The 13743-nt window shown below is 45.7% G+C and overlaps 1 protein-coding gene across 1 annotated transcript in view; it reads right to left on the bottom strand.

Moving 5' to 3' along the window:
- Nucleotides 1-503: 503 nt before the first annotated feature.
- rif1 (replication timing regulatory factor 1) overlaps nt 504-13743 on the bottom strand; it is an 18139-nt gene continuing 4899 nt past the window's right edge. Inside the window, exons 13-36 of the mRNA XM_023404962.2 lie at nt 13487-13663; nt 12991-13101; nt 12749-12811; nt 11828-11931; nt 11533-11619; nt 11369-11442; nt 11002-11182; nt 10281-10388; nt 10038-10187; nt 9670-9769; nt 9269-9576; nt 8695-8897; nt 8494-8587; nt 8268-8399; nt 7522-7664; nt 7339-7428; nt 7182-7236; nt 3737-6847; nt 3526-3654; nt 3344-3430; nt 2310-2425; nt 2038-2188; nt 1804-1930; nt 504-1513 (exon numbers count right to left, since the gene is read on the bottom strand). Coding sequence (XP_023260730.1) covers nt 1227-1513; nt 1804-1930; nt 2038-2188; nt 2310-2425; nt 3344-3430; nt 3526-3654; nt 3737-6847; nt 7182-7236; nt 7339-7428; nt 7522-7664; nt 8268-8399; nt 8494-8587; nt 8695-8897; nt 9269-9576; nt 9670-9769; nt 10038-10187; nt 10281-10388; nt 11002-11182; nt 11369-11442; nt 11533-11619; nt 11828-11931; nt 12749-12811; nt 12991-13101; nt 13487-13663 — 6188 coding nt within the window. The 3' untranslated portion in view covers nt 504-1226. The remainder of the gene's footprint in view (nt 1514-1803; nt 1931-2037; nt 2189-2309; nt 2426-3343; nt 3431-3525; nt 3655-3736; nt 6848-7181; nt 7237-7338; nt 7429-7521; nt 7665-8267; nt 8400-8493; nt 8588-8694; nt 8898-9268; nt 9577-9669; nt 9770-10037; nt 10188-10280; nt 10389-11001; nt 11183-11368; nt 11443-11532; nt 11620-11827; nt 11932-12748; nt 12812-12990; nt 13102-13486; nt 13664-13743) is intronic.

Raw genomic sequence — 13743 nt, forward strand, 5'->3', positions numbered from 1 at the left:
TGAATTGAGAGTTAATCAACATTTTCCACTGGAATAATTCCAGGCATGTCTCAGTTTTAACAGTTGGATGTAATCATGTCTCATAATATTAGCAGTGCTGTGATCACAGTAGTGTACCCGGGAAAGACCAACTGTTGCTATTCTTTATTTATTTTTCTCCAGGACAAACCCGAGAAAAAGTCATTTCAAGCGGAGATCTTCCAAAGTTACAGACCGTTTGAAGACAGACTTCAAAACTGCAGGGAGGGAAAAATAAACATTTCATTGACATTTAATTTGTCTCTGCCACGGAGCCTTCAGCGTCACTTAGCCGGTTTCCAGCAGCTCTTCAGTTTTCTTTTACTGTTGAGCCAATTGCCTGTTTCTATAAGACTTGTACAGCTCTGTAAGATTATCAAGTCTTCTTTAAAATAAAATAAAAAAATAGTAGAATCAAATCAGAAATCTGTCGTTTCATGTTAAATGATGCAAGTCGAACAAAAAGCTTAAAAATGTAACTGCTCTTTAAAATTCATTCAGTTTTGCCTTTTATTTAAGTATTTAAAACCACAAATAAAGACTTAAGTGCAGCCGATTTATTTCCGTCTACTGTTTGTTTCATGGCATTAAAATTGTGATAAGACATTAAAGAGAGATGACAAAATGTTTAGAAACTAAAACTCTACAAAAATGTACAAGAGCACTGATGAGCTGCAGACAGCCTAAAAACAGGCACATGAGGGGAAAGGAGTGACGAGAGAAATCATATGTACAAAATCAGACAGTCGTAGTCTTTCATCAGTCTCTTATTATAAAGTCTACAGAGGACAGTAAGAAAACACCATCCACGTCCAGGCTACACCTATTAAAATACGTCATCTTCTTTTGACACAGTTTTAAAAAGTGTGACTGTGCTTCCCTTTGTTTCTGAAAAATTACAAACTACCCATCAGCTCAAGCGAGAGGAAAAACTGCTTCTTCTTCCTCTTCTGCTTCTTGTCGCATGGATAAAAACTAAACGGAGAAAAAAGGCAAAGGAACACCGAGTTTAAAAAAAAAAACAAACAATAAAACAAAACATAAAATTCTCCTTTGTAAAATCTGGTTTTAACACGTCCATGTACACAAAGCCAGGGTGGGTAAAGTATTTCATCCTCCGTCACAGATTCATCTTGAATTGATCCGTCTCTTTATTTGCCTCTTGGCGCCCGAGCAGCTGTGTGATCCAGCAGAAGCAGAAGTTCTCTTCAGGGTTTGCCCTCCGTCTGTCGGAGGCGCGTGTGCAGCTCGACCACCACGCGCCTCATCATGTCTCCTAACTGATCGTGCATCTGGACGAGCTGCTGCGGCGAGCAGCGGCTCAGTTGCGGTGGCGTCATCCTGCAGGTCAGGGCCTCCACCTCCGACAGCAGCCCGTTAGGTGGCAGCTGACCTTCCGACTGGTGGTGGTCTCCTGCCGGTGTGTCATGAGTCCCGGAGCCGTCCTGCTGTGACCTCCCATCTGCAGGAGCAGGCTCGTCCACCAGCTCTGTCGCTGCAAATACATTCTGGTGTTAACACACTTAAAGGACAAGTTTCTTTCAAGATTTTATGCTAAGCTAACTGGCACCTGGTTTCATATGACGGACATGAGTCACATTTAACTCTCTGCAAGAAGGCTAATAAAGATTGTGAGATTTACACATAAAGTCTGTGATATCTCCAAGAGTGATTTTCAATTTGGAGCCGCAGAAAATAATCCGACACTGACTTTGGTGCAATTTTTTGAAAAACAAAAGTTAAACTGGCTGAGGAAGCCGTGTCGCCGAGACTTCACACACACACCTAGCGTCTCTCCTGACGTCTTATCCTCCTCATCCTGGTTTTGAGCAGCGCTGGTGTCCTCCAGTTCAGAGGTCATCATCTCCATCTCATCGAAACTCTTCAACTCATCTCCACCTCGACCTTTACGCTGGAACAGAACAGTTCAGATGTCAAAATACAAGAATTTCACCTTTTTACATATTTAGTTACGTGAGTGTTTCTCGTCCCGTCGTAGCCCTCTATCCCCTGACGTACCTGTTGTTCATAAGTTCTAAGTGCCTTCTTCACATTGGAGATCTTTGGGGAGCGGATTGGCAGAGTTTTGATTTCACTGGGAGTCAAAGCGCTGAGGTCACCAACCGTTTTGATGTTTCTGGCTCGAACAAGCTGCCCAAAGCCACGAGACCTGAGAAAACATTTATGAAAAGAAATTTTCATTTAGGCTTTATGTAGATTTAAAAAAAGGGGAGAAACATCAGAATAAATACAAATAATTTCTCTCTCTCATCAAGCTGGTGTTTACTCACCACATGTTGGAGGATATCTGAGGCAGCACAGCTTCTACAGGTGTGGAGCAGCCGACCAGGGCAGGATAGATACAGTCTCTGGGGACGGGGCGAGGCTCTTGGCCCATTTCAGAAATCTAGAAAAAAGGAAATGCCTGTGTGATCAGCTGTGAAGCAAACTTAGATTTAAAGCTCTATGATCAGATCTATGCAGCTTTTTGGTCTAAGTTCACATTAAAGTGGAAAGGGAGCAGATTTTACACATCAAGGTGTGTTTACAGGTGTTGAGGAGTAATACTGTGAAACAAAACAATTGTATAAAACCTTTTGTGGCTCCAGAGGAAGCTGTGCAAAACAAAAATTTAAAAAATTTAAATATGTGGGGGTGTGGAGTCAGAGAGAAGTTAGCTTAGCATCTCTGGCTTTAGGCTAGAAGCTCAAGGCTACATTAGCATTAGTGATGGGTAATGAAACCCGGTATTAGACAGGCTCCAGGGCTAAATTTTTAAAGAACAGAGTAATGATAAGCTCTGACATCATCAGCTCTGCTCTTGATACTTGAGAAACTAAGGAAAAAAAAAAAAAAAAAAAAAAAAAAAAAAGATTTCCTGTTTATTATTTTGACCTTAAAAATTCTCCCGCACATTTTCTCATCAACTGTTTCTGAATAAGACTTTAATCTATGAATGATCCATTTGCATGTTAATGTTGATCGAGTACATATGGGAAAATAAGAAATGTTAATTCTGTTCTTAATTTGTTTTTTTCTCTTACAAAATAAACAGTGCAGATAAAAGTACCGTTAAAGTACCAGATCGATGAGTGGTATCAATTAAAGTAGTAGTACTGTTAAAATCTTAACGATACCCATCCCTAATTAGCATAACACACCAGAATCTCAAACTGAATCTAAGTACCAACAAGTAAGAAGAATGTGTGGGGATAAAAAAAAAAGATGATATCTCTGGTTCTGGTCCATCAACTTTTATCCCTTTATCCTCCTAGGAGTGCAAAAGCTAAAAAGAAAACAAAACGACAACAATGATTTGTCATACCAGGCATTTCTTGGAGCTCTTGTAACCTGGACTGCGCAGATTTCTGGGGCTGAGGATCAGCAAGCCCTTTGTCGGGGTAGTGACATACTAGAATAAAGAGCAGGTGACAATCATGTTGAATCGAAGCAGAGAATTTTGCAGGAGAAAAAATGTTTTTTGAAGTACGTTGGCCTCATTCGTACCTTGGGCTGCGGGATACTGCTCCCTTTGGATCTCCTGGGGGAGCTGGTTCTGACAGCAGGGCTGCGGCGGTCGATGTCGTCTGCCACTTCCTGCTGTTGGATTGGATTCGCAAAAGACACACGTCTGGACTGTAGAGGAGAAAATGAAGTGAGTGCTACAGATTTGAACAGTGGGCCTCGTTTATCATTGAGTTCAAGCACCGTCTCTTACTTTGACGAGGGGCGAGGGAGTCTCCTCCTCTAGTGGTCTCTTCTGGCCCTTCTTAAGGATACTGGTGGAGGGGGAGGCTGAGGGAGACCAGGTTCCTCTGGTCCTGCCACTGCTCGGGCTCTGGCCGATGTCTGACGCCATGACAGCCTCCAGGTCCTTCTGCTTCACCGGAGAACCCTGGAAAACATCTTCGCTGGTAGAGTCTCGTACCAACGCTGAGGTGTCGCAAAGGTCAGTCAGGGCGGTCTCCAGATTTACGGCCACATCGTTGTCAGCGTTGCCCATCTGAGTTTTCTCTTCGTCCTGACACTCAATAACCTGGGTTTTGCCATCTTCTTCATCATCATCATCATCATCATCCTCCTCCTCCTCCTCCTCCAGTAGAGGTGCGACCTCGTCCTCAGTGCTGGCGTCTGGATGCTGGTTTGAGACGGACAGTTCGTCTTCCTTTGAAAGCTCGTCTGCGGCACTTGGACACTCTTCCTGGTCTACCTGGTCGTCTTGAGCCGTGTCCTCCACTGGAACGACTGGCTCTTCCTGGTGGTCTGTAGCTGAATCATCTTTCTGATTTTCTTTAACACTGTCGGTTTCAGAAACCTCCTCAGCTTTGTCCTCCGAGGACTCAGAGACCTGAGGTTTCTCCGTTGTCTCACCAGGGGGCGCCGGAGTGTCCTCAGCAGCTGGATCACTTGGCAACTCTTCCTGAATCTCTTCATTACTGATTCCAGTCGATTCAAGCATTTCCAGGTCGCCGGTGTCGGTCTCTCGTGAGGAGGTATTATCAGCGTTTGTTTCTGAGCCACTCTGCTCCGTCTTGTGAGGTGACGAACTGCTCCCGTTTGTGTCGTCGACCTCAGTTTTCTCTGGAGCGACAGACTCCTCGGCGTCAACCTCGGCCTCTACTGGAGATTCTTTGTTACTTTGCTCCTCGGCGTCACCTGTAACCTGAAGTGATTCAGAACCCTGCAAATCTTGGCTTTCCTGTGATTCCTCTAAATCCGTTACGTTATCGGTTTCTATGCTTTGTGCATCTGCTTTTTGAGAAGGGTCAGGGACATCCTTATTAATTCCGTCTTTAGATTCGAGGGTGAGAGGACTTGGAAGCAAAGCTCGAGGTTTCCTTCCTCTCTTTTTGGGCATTGGGGAATTTTCTCTGACCTCCGGGGATTCACACTCTGAGGACTCCACACTGGCTACCAACGCTTGAGAAGACCTTCGTCTCGAGTATCTGCCCCTGCCTTGTGAGTTCTCCGCTGATCCAGCATCATCCAATGACTGCGAGCTCTCCGGGGTAGAACTGGGACTTGATTTCGACAGCCCTTTGTGGACTTTGCTCCTTCTGGTCCTACCTCCAATCCTGGCCTCTGCCTGGGAATTAGACCGACTCTGCCTTCGTAACGAATCCTTACCGTCGCTTTTGTCTTCAGGCTCTGCTGCCTCGGACGAGGCCTTGCTTCTTCCAGATCTACGCCGAGACTGGCTTTCAGAAGATGAAGGTGTGATCACTTGAGAGTCCTCTTGACTAAGGTCATCATCAGTACCTTCTCTCGTCTTGTGTTCATCTTTGACCTCCAATTCATTCACTGACTTCTTTGTTGCGTCTTGGGACTCCGGCGCAACAACTGATGAATCTTTCTCTTCATTTTTGTTTTTTTCTACCAGTTCAAACTCTTGGGATTGAGCAGCAGTTTCAGACGAGACAACAGGAGAATCTTTCTTTGGCTTATCACCATCTTTTTCAGCCTGTTCTACAAGATCGAACTCTTGGGATATGCCACCAGTTTGAGGGGAAGGAGTGATCACCTGAGAGTCTTTCTTTAGCTCATCATCGTCCTTTTGCGTCTGCTCTTCAAGCTCTTGTGTGGCAGTTTGACTCGACTGTTCTTTCTCAGGCAAAACCTTTTTCTTCGGTCCTGCCTCCTCGTTGGTCTCCAGCGATACTTTGCTGCGCCGTCTGCGCCTTCCCTGCGACTGACTTTCATAATCGGACTGCGAGTCTGACTGTAGGTCAGTTTGGCTGGACCCCTGTTCTCTGGTGCTTCTCCTTCTGGGTTCAAGTTTATCGAGGAACTCCTGTGAACCGCTGTACAGTCTGATCTTTTTGTGCGCTCTACCCTGAGAGTTGGTTTGGCTCGACTCGCTCTTGTCCTGCCGAGCCCTCGTTCGCAACCTCTCCTTGCCGCTGTCCTCCTCGGCAGCCTGCTTACTCCTCGTGTTTGGTCTGCTTTGTACTGGGCTCGACTTTTGAGAATCACTTTTGGGCTCCTCACCGGAACGCCTCCTTTTGTTCAGTGTGTATTTATCTTCCTGTTCCTCAGGGTCGTCTCCGGGCAGCAGAGGTCGGACTCTGCTGCGTCCAGACCGTCTGGGTTCAGATGAAGGAGTCTGGGACAAAGACGCCTGAGAATCGTCCATTTCCTCTTCCTGACTTGATGGTTTCATTTCCTCTGATGCAGAAGACTTTTCTGTCCTCTCCTTGCTCTCCACGTGAGCCTGGGTGTCTGGGATGACATCGTCGTCCTCCGTTGTGTCACTGGGCAGTCTCTCGGTCAGCCTCACAGGCTCACTTCTCACCCCAGAGTCTTTTGGTCTCCGAGGGGACTCGGCGGTACTGCTCACAGGATGCTGTGAGTTCCTTTTTCCTGTCACAGTGGACTGGGACGCCTGAGAGTTTGGACCAGCGGGTGTCTGGGAAGCCGGAGAAGACGACGTGTTGTTGCTGTTTGAGAGTTCCTGGCTATTGGAGGTCTTCATGAGGGGACCCGTGAACTTGGATGCACTGCTGGGGCTGGAAGACTTTCCCTCGGCGTACTTCTCCAGGGTGATAAAGGACTGACGGCGACTGTTGGGTTTCTGAGGAGTCCCTGTGACCAAATCTGAAGAGCCGGAGACGTTAGGACTTGAGCCCTCTTTACACTGCACGTCCTTGTCTTCTGCTCTACCGTCACTCTTGGCGTCATCCTCCATGGAAACGTCGGCCGACTCTGGGATCGCCTCTTCCTGCTGGTGGTTTTCTGTCACAGTATCTGCTTCTTTTGGGCTGACAAAGTCTTGAGTGTCTTTTGACAGAATTTCAGTGTCTTCCTCATTTTCCACATCTTCCTGAGGAACCTGGAAGGAAACCGAACGAAAGTAACTAAGTTTGTCAACAAAAGACAGATGCTTCCCCAGGTTTGAATATGTACGAAATGCGAGTTCAGTGATGTGTCAAATAACACCATACAAGTAAAAATGGAGGAATCTGACTTGAAAGTGAAAATATTTTTTACCAATAATTAACCAAACAACCTCGAGGTTCAGTTGGGCCAAAAAACACATGTGGGCTTGTGTTGGTTATTAAATGCTGAAAGTAATACTCTCTCTGGCAGAATGAGAAACAGGACAAAACAAGCCCCCAGTGGAGTCTCTTTTCTTTGGCCTGTGATGAAGGTGTGCGTTTCATTACCTTGCCAGGAGCCTCTCCGTTGACCTTGTCCACTTGTTCTGTTGGCAGTTTGTCCCTGTGGGAAAAAATGGTTCATTATATGAATGCTGTTTTTTTTTTTCCTTCATGAGAGAGCAGGGATTTGTGTTGATTCTAGTAACAGATGCTCAGAACTTACAGGGAGTCCTCTTGGCTCTGGGTGTACTGAGAGAAAACCGTTGTATCCAGAGAAGCGTCGAGGTTGTTGTACATGGCCGGGATGTCGACCCTGCGGTGGGGAAAACATCAGCTTCACACAAACCGACAACGCAAGACACTTTAGGTGTTTTTTTAAATGACGAGCAAACGGGACGAAACTGACCTTTTAGTCCTTTTCACTTCCTTCTGGTGCTCGGTCAAAACTCTCTCCTTGGTCTCAGGAGGAATGAAGACGAAGTCGATGGAGGCCTCTTCCTCCAGAGCCTCTCTGCGAGGAGGCTTGGGAGAGCTGAAGTCCAGCTTTGTCTGCAGAGGGAAAAACATAATGGAGAACGAGGGAATTAAAAACAACAAGGGACAAAAGAAAAAAGAAAAGCTAGTGTAGATTATTGAGTAGCTTTCTTTTATCCTCTTTCTTGTTGCTTCAGCTGTGGGACAGTTTAGTTCAGTTTTTTTTTTTGAGAGCTTTTCTTTGAGCTCGACACTCGGTTGTCAGTTTATTAGGAACACCCAGTTTAAACTAAAGCAGTTCTAATACAACAGTCCTGCAATTACTAAATCCTCCTTCGTTAAGGTTGATGATGGATGATGTGTTAAAGAGATGCTAATTCAACTTCATGACGGAAAGATTTGTCCCAGCACATAGGAAGTGCGGGAAGACATCTTGCGTTACTATGACAACCAGCTTTGCTGCTAGAGTTTTTACGATGGTGATTTTATATATATATATACACACATACATACATACATACATACATATAGTGTGCATACATACATACACACTTTGGTTTTGATACGTTTTATATTATAATATGAAAATGCAGTGTGCAGAGTAAGAAAGCCATTATCAAACATGCTTGATATTTTCATTAGTTGTCTTGTGGTGCAGGTGAAACCTTTTAGACTCACAGAAACTGGTTTGGGGGTCTTTGCAGAGCTCTTGTCCTTCGGCTCTGCAGCTTTCCCCAGCAGCGAGTCCCTCTTCCCCGCAGACGACACGGGCATCCCGCTGAGCTTGGTCTCCAGCTGGGAGCTCTCACTCTGAAGACAAACAATTAGCAAACCAACGGTAAGCACAATGAGAACAGAGCGAGGGAGCAGCCATTTCTAATTCTGCAGATTTCTGGAAACTCACTGAATATTGTCCACTGAGCTCATCAGAAACAGTGATGGCCTCAAAGCCAGGAAGAATGATTGGGATCTTCTGCTTCACTTGACTGAGTATCGGTCTGTGTGGAGAAAATGGCAAACATTGGTAACGTCCTCTAAATGGATCTAACCTGTCCTATAGTCACCAACAGAGCGGAAATTCTCATTTTAAAAAGACTTTCATCACCTGATGTCGTCGGGGTAACTGAGGCTGTTGGAGTTGGCGAAGGTGGAGTTCCAGAACTGGGTGACGGAGGTGCGGAGCTGCTTGTTCTTGTGTGTGAACAACACACACAGCAGAGGAGAGAGCAGAGACAGGAGCTCGTCGTCGTAGGCCAAAGCGGAGCGGCTCTGCAGGCAGCCGAGGACGTCGCCGAGAAGCTTCTCCAGCTGCAGGAGAGAAGGAAAAAAAAAAAAGATGCGTACACCTTCAAACAGCAGTAAATCACTTTAAGCTTAAGTCACGTCACACATTGGTGAATTTAAATGAGTTGGAGTCAAGAAGAGAAGCAGGAAAACACTTATTCATCTTCCTTTATATTTTTTCTTCTTACCATGTTTATTGTCACAAACCAAAACACCAAAGCAAATTCCTTAAATGTGAAAATCTACTTGGCAATAAACCTGATTCTGATTCGTTAGAGAAACCAGAGGATTTCAATATTTAATTAATTAGGAAAATAGTTGCCGACTAATATTATTCAATCAACTAATCAATTTACTAACTGCATTCGTGTCGCCATTTGATGAAAAACACACACCTTTGCCAGAAGCTGCGAGGTGAATGTAGGCGGCTCACTGGCGGCTTGTTTGTAGAAGAGGGTGAGAGGCTGAATCAGACAGGTGAGCGCCTCCTGGACGGCATTGGCGATGACAAGGTTGGTGAAGAGAGCAGACAGGACGGAGACCAGGGCGACTCCTGTGGCGTCAGAGGAGGAGGAGGAGGAAGAGGCCGCCTCAGGGTCCTCCAGATAAACCTCCAGACTCTGCACCAGCAGGGACTGGAACGTGGACAGGTTCCCCAGAGTCTTATTCTTCTTTTTCATCCAGTTCACGGGAGTGTGAGGAGCTGCAGGAAACAAGAGTGGTAAAGAGGTGAATTCTCCATTTAACATAAGGCATCTCTGAAGTCTGTAAATAAGATCAGCTGAACTTCTCTTACACTTCAGCTTCTGCTGAAACTGAGGAGTGTACGGCGAGAAGTCCACACACTCCACGACGACCTGGAGGAGACTGGCAACGGCGTTTAATGTCGAAGGGACCTGGAGGATCAGACGGCGTCAACATGTCAAACCAGGGTCGATTTCAAAACAAAACAATTGTGATGTTTTCATAAATTTCTTAATTTAAAAAAAGTTTCAGTCTTTTATTTTGAAATAACCTTAACGTGAGGATGAATCATTTCAAATTTAAAAGCATAATTGTGAACTGAGAACTTTATATTCGGTACGACGACCTCCACAAGGGAAGAAATCTCATGTTTACATCATCGTGTTTCACCATGACGACAGTTTCCTCTCCTCTCCTCACCTTTAAGGCGTCTTTGTCGATCGAAGCCGCCATCTTTGCGCAGAGCTCCTCGCAGCAGATGTTCTCCTCGGCTGTGACCACCAGCGCCGAGCATCGGGCGAACACCTTGTACAGCTTCGACCACGTCGACAGCATCGACTTCTGGGCCGCCTGAGCAAAGTAAATACAGGGGTCAGAACCAGTTCCAGTGGCTAAAAGGTGAGGCGGTCCTGTAGGTAAAATGAAATCTTCAGGGGGACAGACCTGCTGCAGAGGTGCGCCGGGCAGGAGGTGTGTGATGGGGAACAGCAGGGCAGAGTGCATGGCGCTGAAGTTGTGCTCCAGAGCGTCTCCCTGGTTCACTTCATTAGACTGTAAAAGAAAAAAGAAAGAAAGGGATTGTAAATGTGACTAACAGATTAAACTCATTTACTGCTCCGCTGGTCTCAGGCTGAACTCTCCTCAGATCAAAGCCTCGTGTTCTGTGATCGTAATTTATTCTTCCCAGGAAATTTCCCCTGTGACGTCATTTCTACCTTAATTCAGGTTAAAAAAAAAAAAAAAAAGTTGATCACTTCTGTTTCAGTCATGAGACGTGATCAATTAGCTACAGGTTACAGTTTATAATTTGTGTAACTGTCAAACTGTCAAAATAAAAATCTTGAAAATCATTTTTTTTTCTTCATTTTTTTAAAAATCTAAACCTTTAATTATTTTTTTAAAATTATTATTATTATATTTTAATTTATAATATATAATTTAGTTTCTTCAGTCACTGTATATTCTGTTTTAAGTGGGATAAATAAAACAGTAAAAATAAAAATCTTGAAAACCGCAGCGTTTTTTATTTTATTTTTTAAACGTAATTTCTTCAAATTTATCTTTATTATTCATTTATTATTTTTTTTAATTTTCCCCACTTCATTTCAAAGCATTCCCCTTTGGTTTTCCCACTCCTGTGAACTATTCCCGCCCCTGTGCCCACCTGTGTGATGGTGTCAGTGAGCGGGCAGACCATCACACTCCACATCCTCAGCAGCTGCTCCTTGTTCTGCACAGACCCAGCGCTGCGGCCGATGGCGCCCAGCACCGCCTCCGCGAACGCCAGAGGGGAAGTGGGGCCCGACAAGCCGCAGCCCACCAACGTCTGAAGGCTCAGAAAGAACCTGGAGACGGAAAGACATCAGGCAAAATCAACGTATGAACCACATTCAGTCTCTTGCGTTTCCATCGAGGAGATTATTTCAGCCTGGTAACAGCCGTGTTTCCTCCGCATACAATTTCCGGCGGCGCCCAGATTAGACCGACATCATTTGAGGAAGTAAATAAACTCGTGATAAATGAAGACCCACCTCTCGTCCTCGATGTAGGCCGAGAGCAGGCTGCTGTTGTAGAGGAGGAGGATGAGGAAGAGAGCTGGTGTTCCCTGGTGAGAGGAAAACAAAGCTTCACTAAACGTCTGCGAGATCGATTTTTCACCATGGACGCAGCATATGAACGTGTGATTAACACTCACATTCAGCACATCCATCTTGCCGACTTGGTAGGAGGCGGAGCCGAGAACTCTCTGGGGGATACCCGTCACTGTGGCCTCGAGCAGAACCTGAGGGTAAACAGCCAAGACTTTAGTGAGGCAGGTGTGTAGGAGCAGGATGAATGGATCAGGCACACGGTCTGAAATTATTATTTAACTTCATCTATTTGCAACGTTTTAGCGCTAAACCTCCAAACAGCAACTAAACTTTGAAAAACAGCAACAGAACAATAAAATTCAAACGTAGTAAAAGTCAGATTACAGCGGCCAGTCTTACCAGGACTCTGTCTGCAGGCAGAGCTTCTGAGGCGACGATGCTCTGCAGAGCCTGAAGCATCAGAGTGAGCACTTCGCAGCCCTGACGGTCCTTCTTACTGCCCACTAAACCACCGAGGACGAGATTCATTTTAATGTCAAAAGCTCATCAGCAGGAAAGTCACCAACAAACAGCACAAGTATTATCTGATTGAGGAGAAGAGGATCATCATCATCGGGGGGGACGGACCCCTCAGAGTTTCTCTCTCTTCGCAGCAGCCCAGACCACGAGGACCTGAACGCTCAGACTTAAACTGATAAACTGACGATGGTGGGAGTGGGTCAGGCGGGGGGGCGGGGACGGGGTCTCACAGGTCCCGCCCCCAAACGACAGAGCCCAGACCCAATCAGAGTGCTTTATGTGGCGCTGCGAGGTGGGACCCACAGCTTCAAGAGCCCACCCTGCTGAGCAGCAGCCACAAGAGCAGAGGGAGCAACTCAACTGCAACCAAACATGTATTATTGTGCAGATAAAAGCCACGAGGCGTGGCAGTAAATTAATAGAGAGCCTGTGGTATCTAACCGGTTTTTATAACGACACCGGTGCAGAAGTCTGACGTTTAATAACCAACAGAAGTATAAAACCCAAACTAGTAACAGGGAGAAGCTTTCTGTGCTTGAGCAGCTTTTTCTAATGTTTTAATTGCAAACATGAGGCGTCCGATTCTATAACTACCTCTGGAGATTTGTTTAACTACTCATAAAAAAACATCTGCAGCTTGTTTTCTTTTAATGCTTCGTGTGTTTTCTTACAATAATTGAACGTTTTTAGCTGCTGGACTGAGGAGCAGAACAGACAAAATCTCTGGTAGCACCATCATCTCACACATAAAGCATTCAAGGCTTTCTGCCAGTCAAGAAGACTTGAAATCAAAGTACTCACCGGACTCTATCGTTAAATTGACAAAACGGACGAGACTCGTCCAGATGACGGCCAGGAGGGAATCTGCAGGAGGACAGAAGATCGTCAACACGGCAGGTTAAACCTGATGATAAACTGTAATAACTTTGTTTTCTCCGTTTAATTGTTTCGAAGCTACACAACCCTCGACTCCTAAGAGAGAGGAACTCTCATTTACACAACCGAAAAAGAGTCGGAGGTGAACGTCAAGCCGTGACATTTACCTGGAGCATCTTTGCCGACGTTGGTGAATCCATCTCTGACGTTGGAGACGAGCACGGCGGCGTGTTTGGTGAAAGAGGAAGCACCGGAGAGGAGCGGGTGGTTCAGAGGCTCTGGAGAGAGAGACGAGACAAATCTTGAGTTACAGCTTTGAATAACGGCCAGAAGTGTTAAAACAAAACAGCGTCACAATTAGGGTTTGAATCTGTGAGTAAAGGCCAAAAAAAACCAGTTGTGTGAGCTCACAGTGACCCTGACATTTCCCCACCAAAATCTAATCAGTTCATCCTTGAAAACAAGTGAACAAACATTAAAAAAAGGGACCCATAGATAAAAACATTGCCTCATAAAGCTACTGGTGGTCAAATACCTCCACAGGGGAAAAATACTCAGTGTGAGTTCTCTCTCTTCGGTTCATGACTCAAGAACAGAAACCCACAAAATAAAACTAAAAAGCGACGTCTGACGTGATCGTGACGCTTCGGCTACGACTCTCACCGAGACTCAGGAGGAGTTTCCTCTTCGCTGCGGCAGCAACGGCCTCTGGCCCCAGAAAATAGTGAAGCAGCATCTCCAGGCCCAGCAGCTGGATGGAGGGGAAGGTGGAGGGGACCTGGACGCTGGAGTTCAGGCTCATCCGAGACGTGTTGGCCGAGCTGTTGAAGCCTGGAGCGCCTGGCAGTCGCATGCAAAAACAAATAAATTACAGTCGCAGCCACTCTGATGCAACTTTAGTGTCCACATGGGGAAGACGT

This window comes from Seriola lalandi, unplaced genomic scaffold, assembly GCF_002814215.2.
Source record: "Seriola lalandi dorsalis isolate HSWRI2012SDOR001 ecotype SW California unplaced genomic scaffold, Sedor1 jcf7180002054258, whole genome shotgun sequence".
In the NCBI taxonomy this organism is placed as follows: domain Eukaryota; kingdom Metazoa; phylum Chordata; class Actinopteri; order Carangiformes; family Carangidae; genus Seriola; species Seriola lalandi.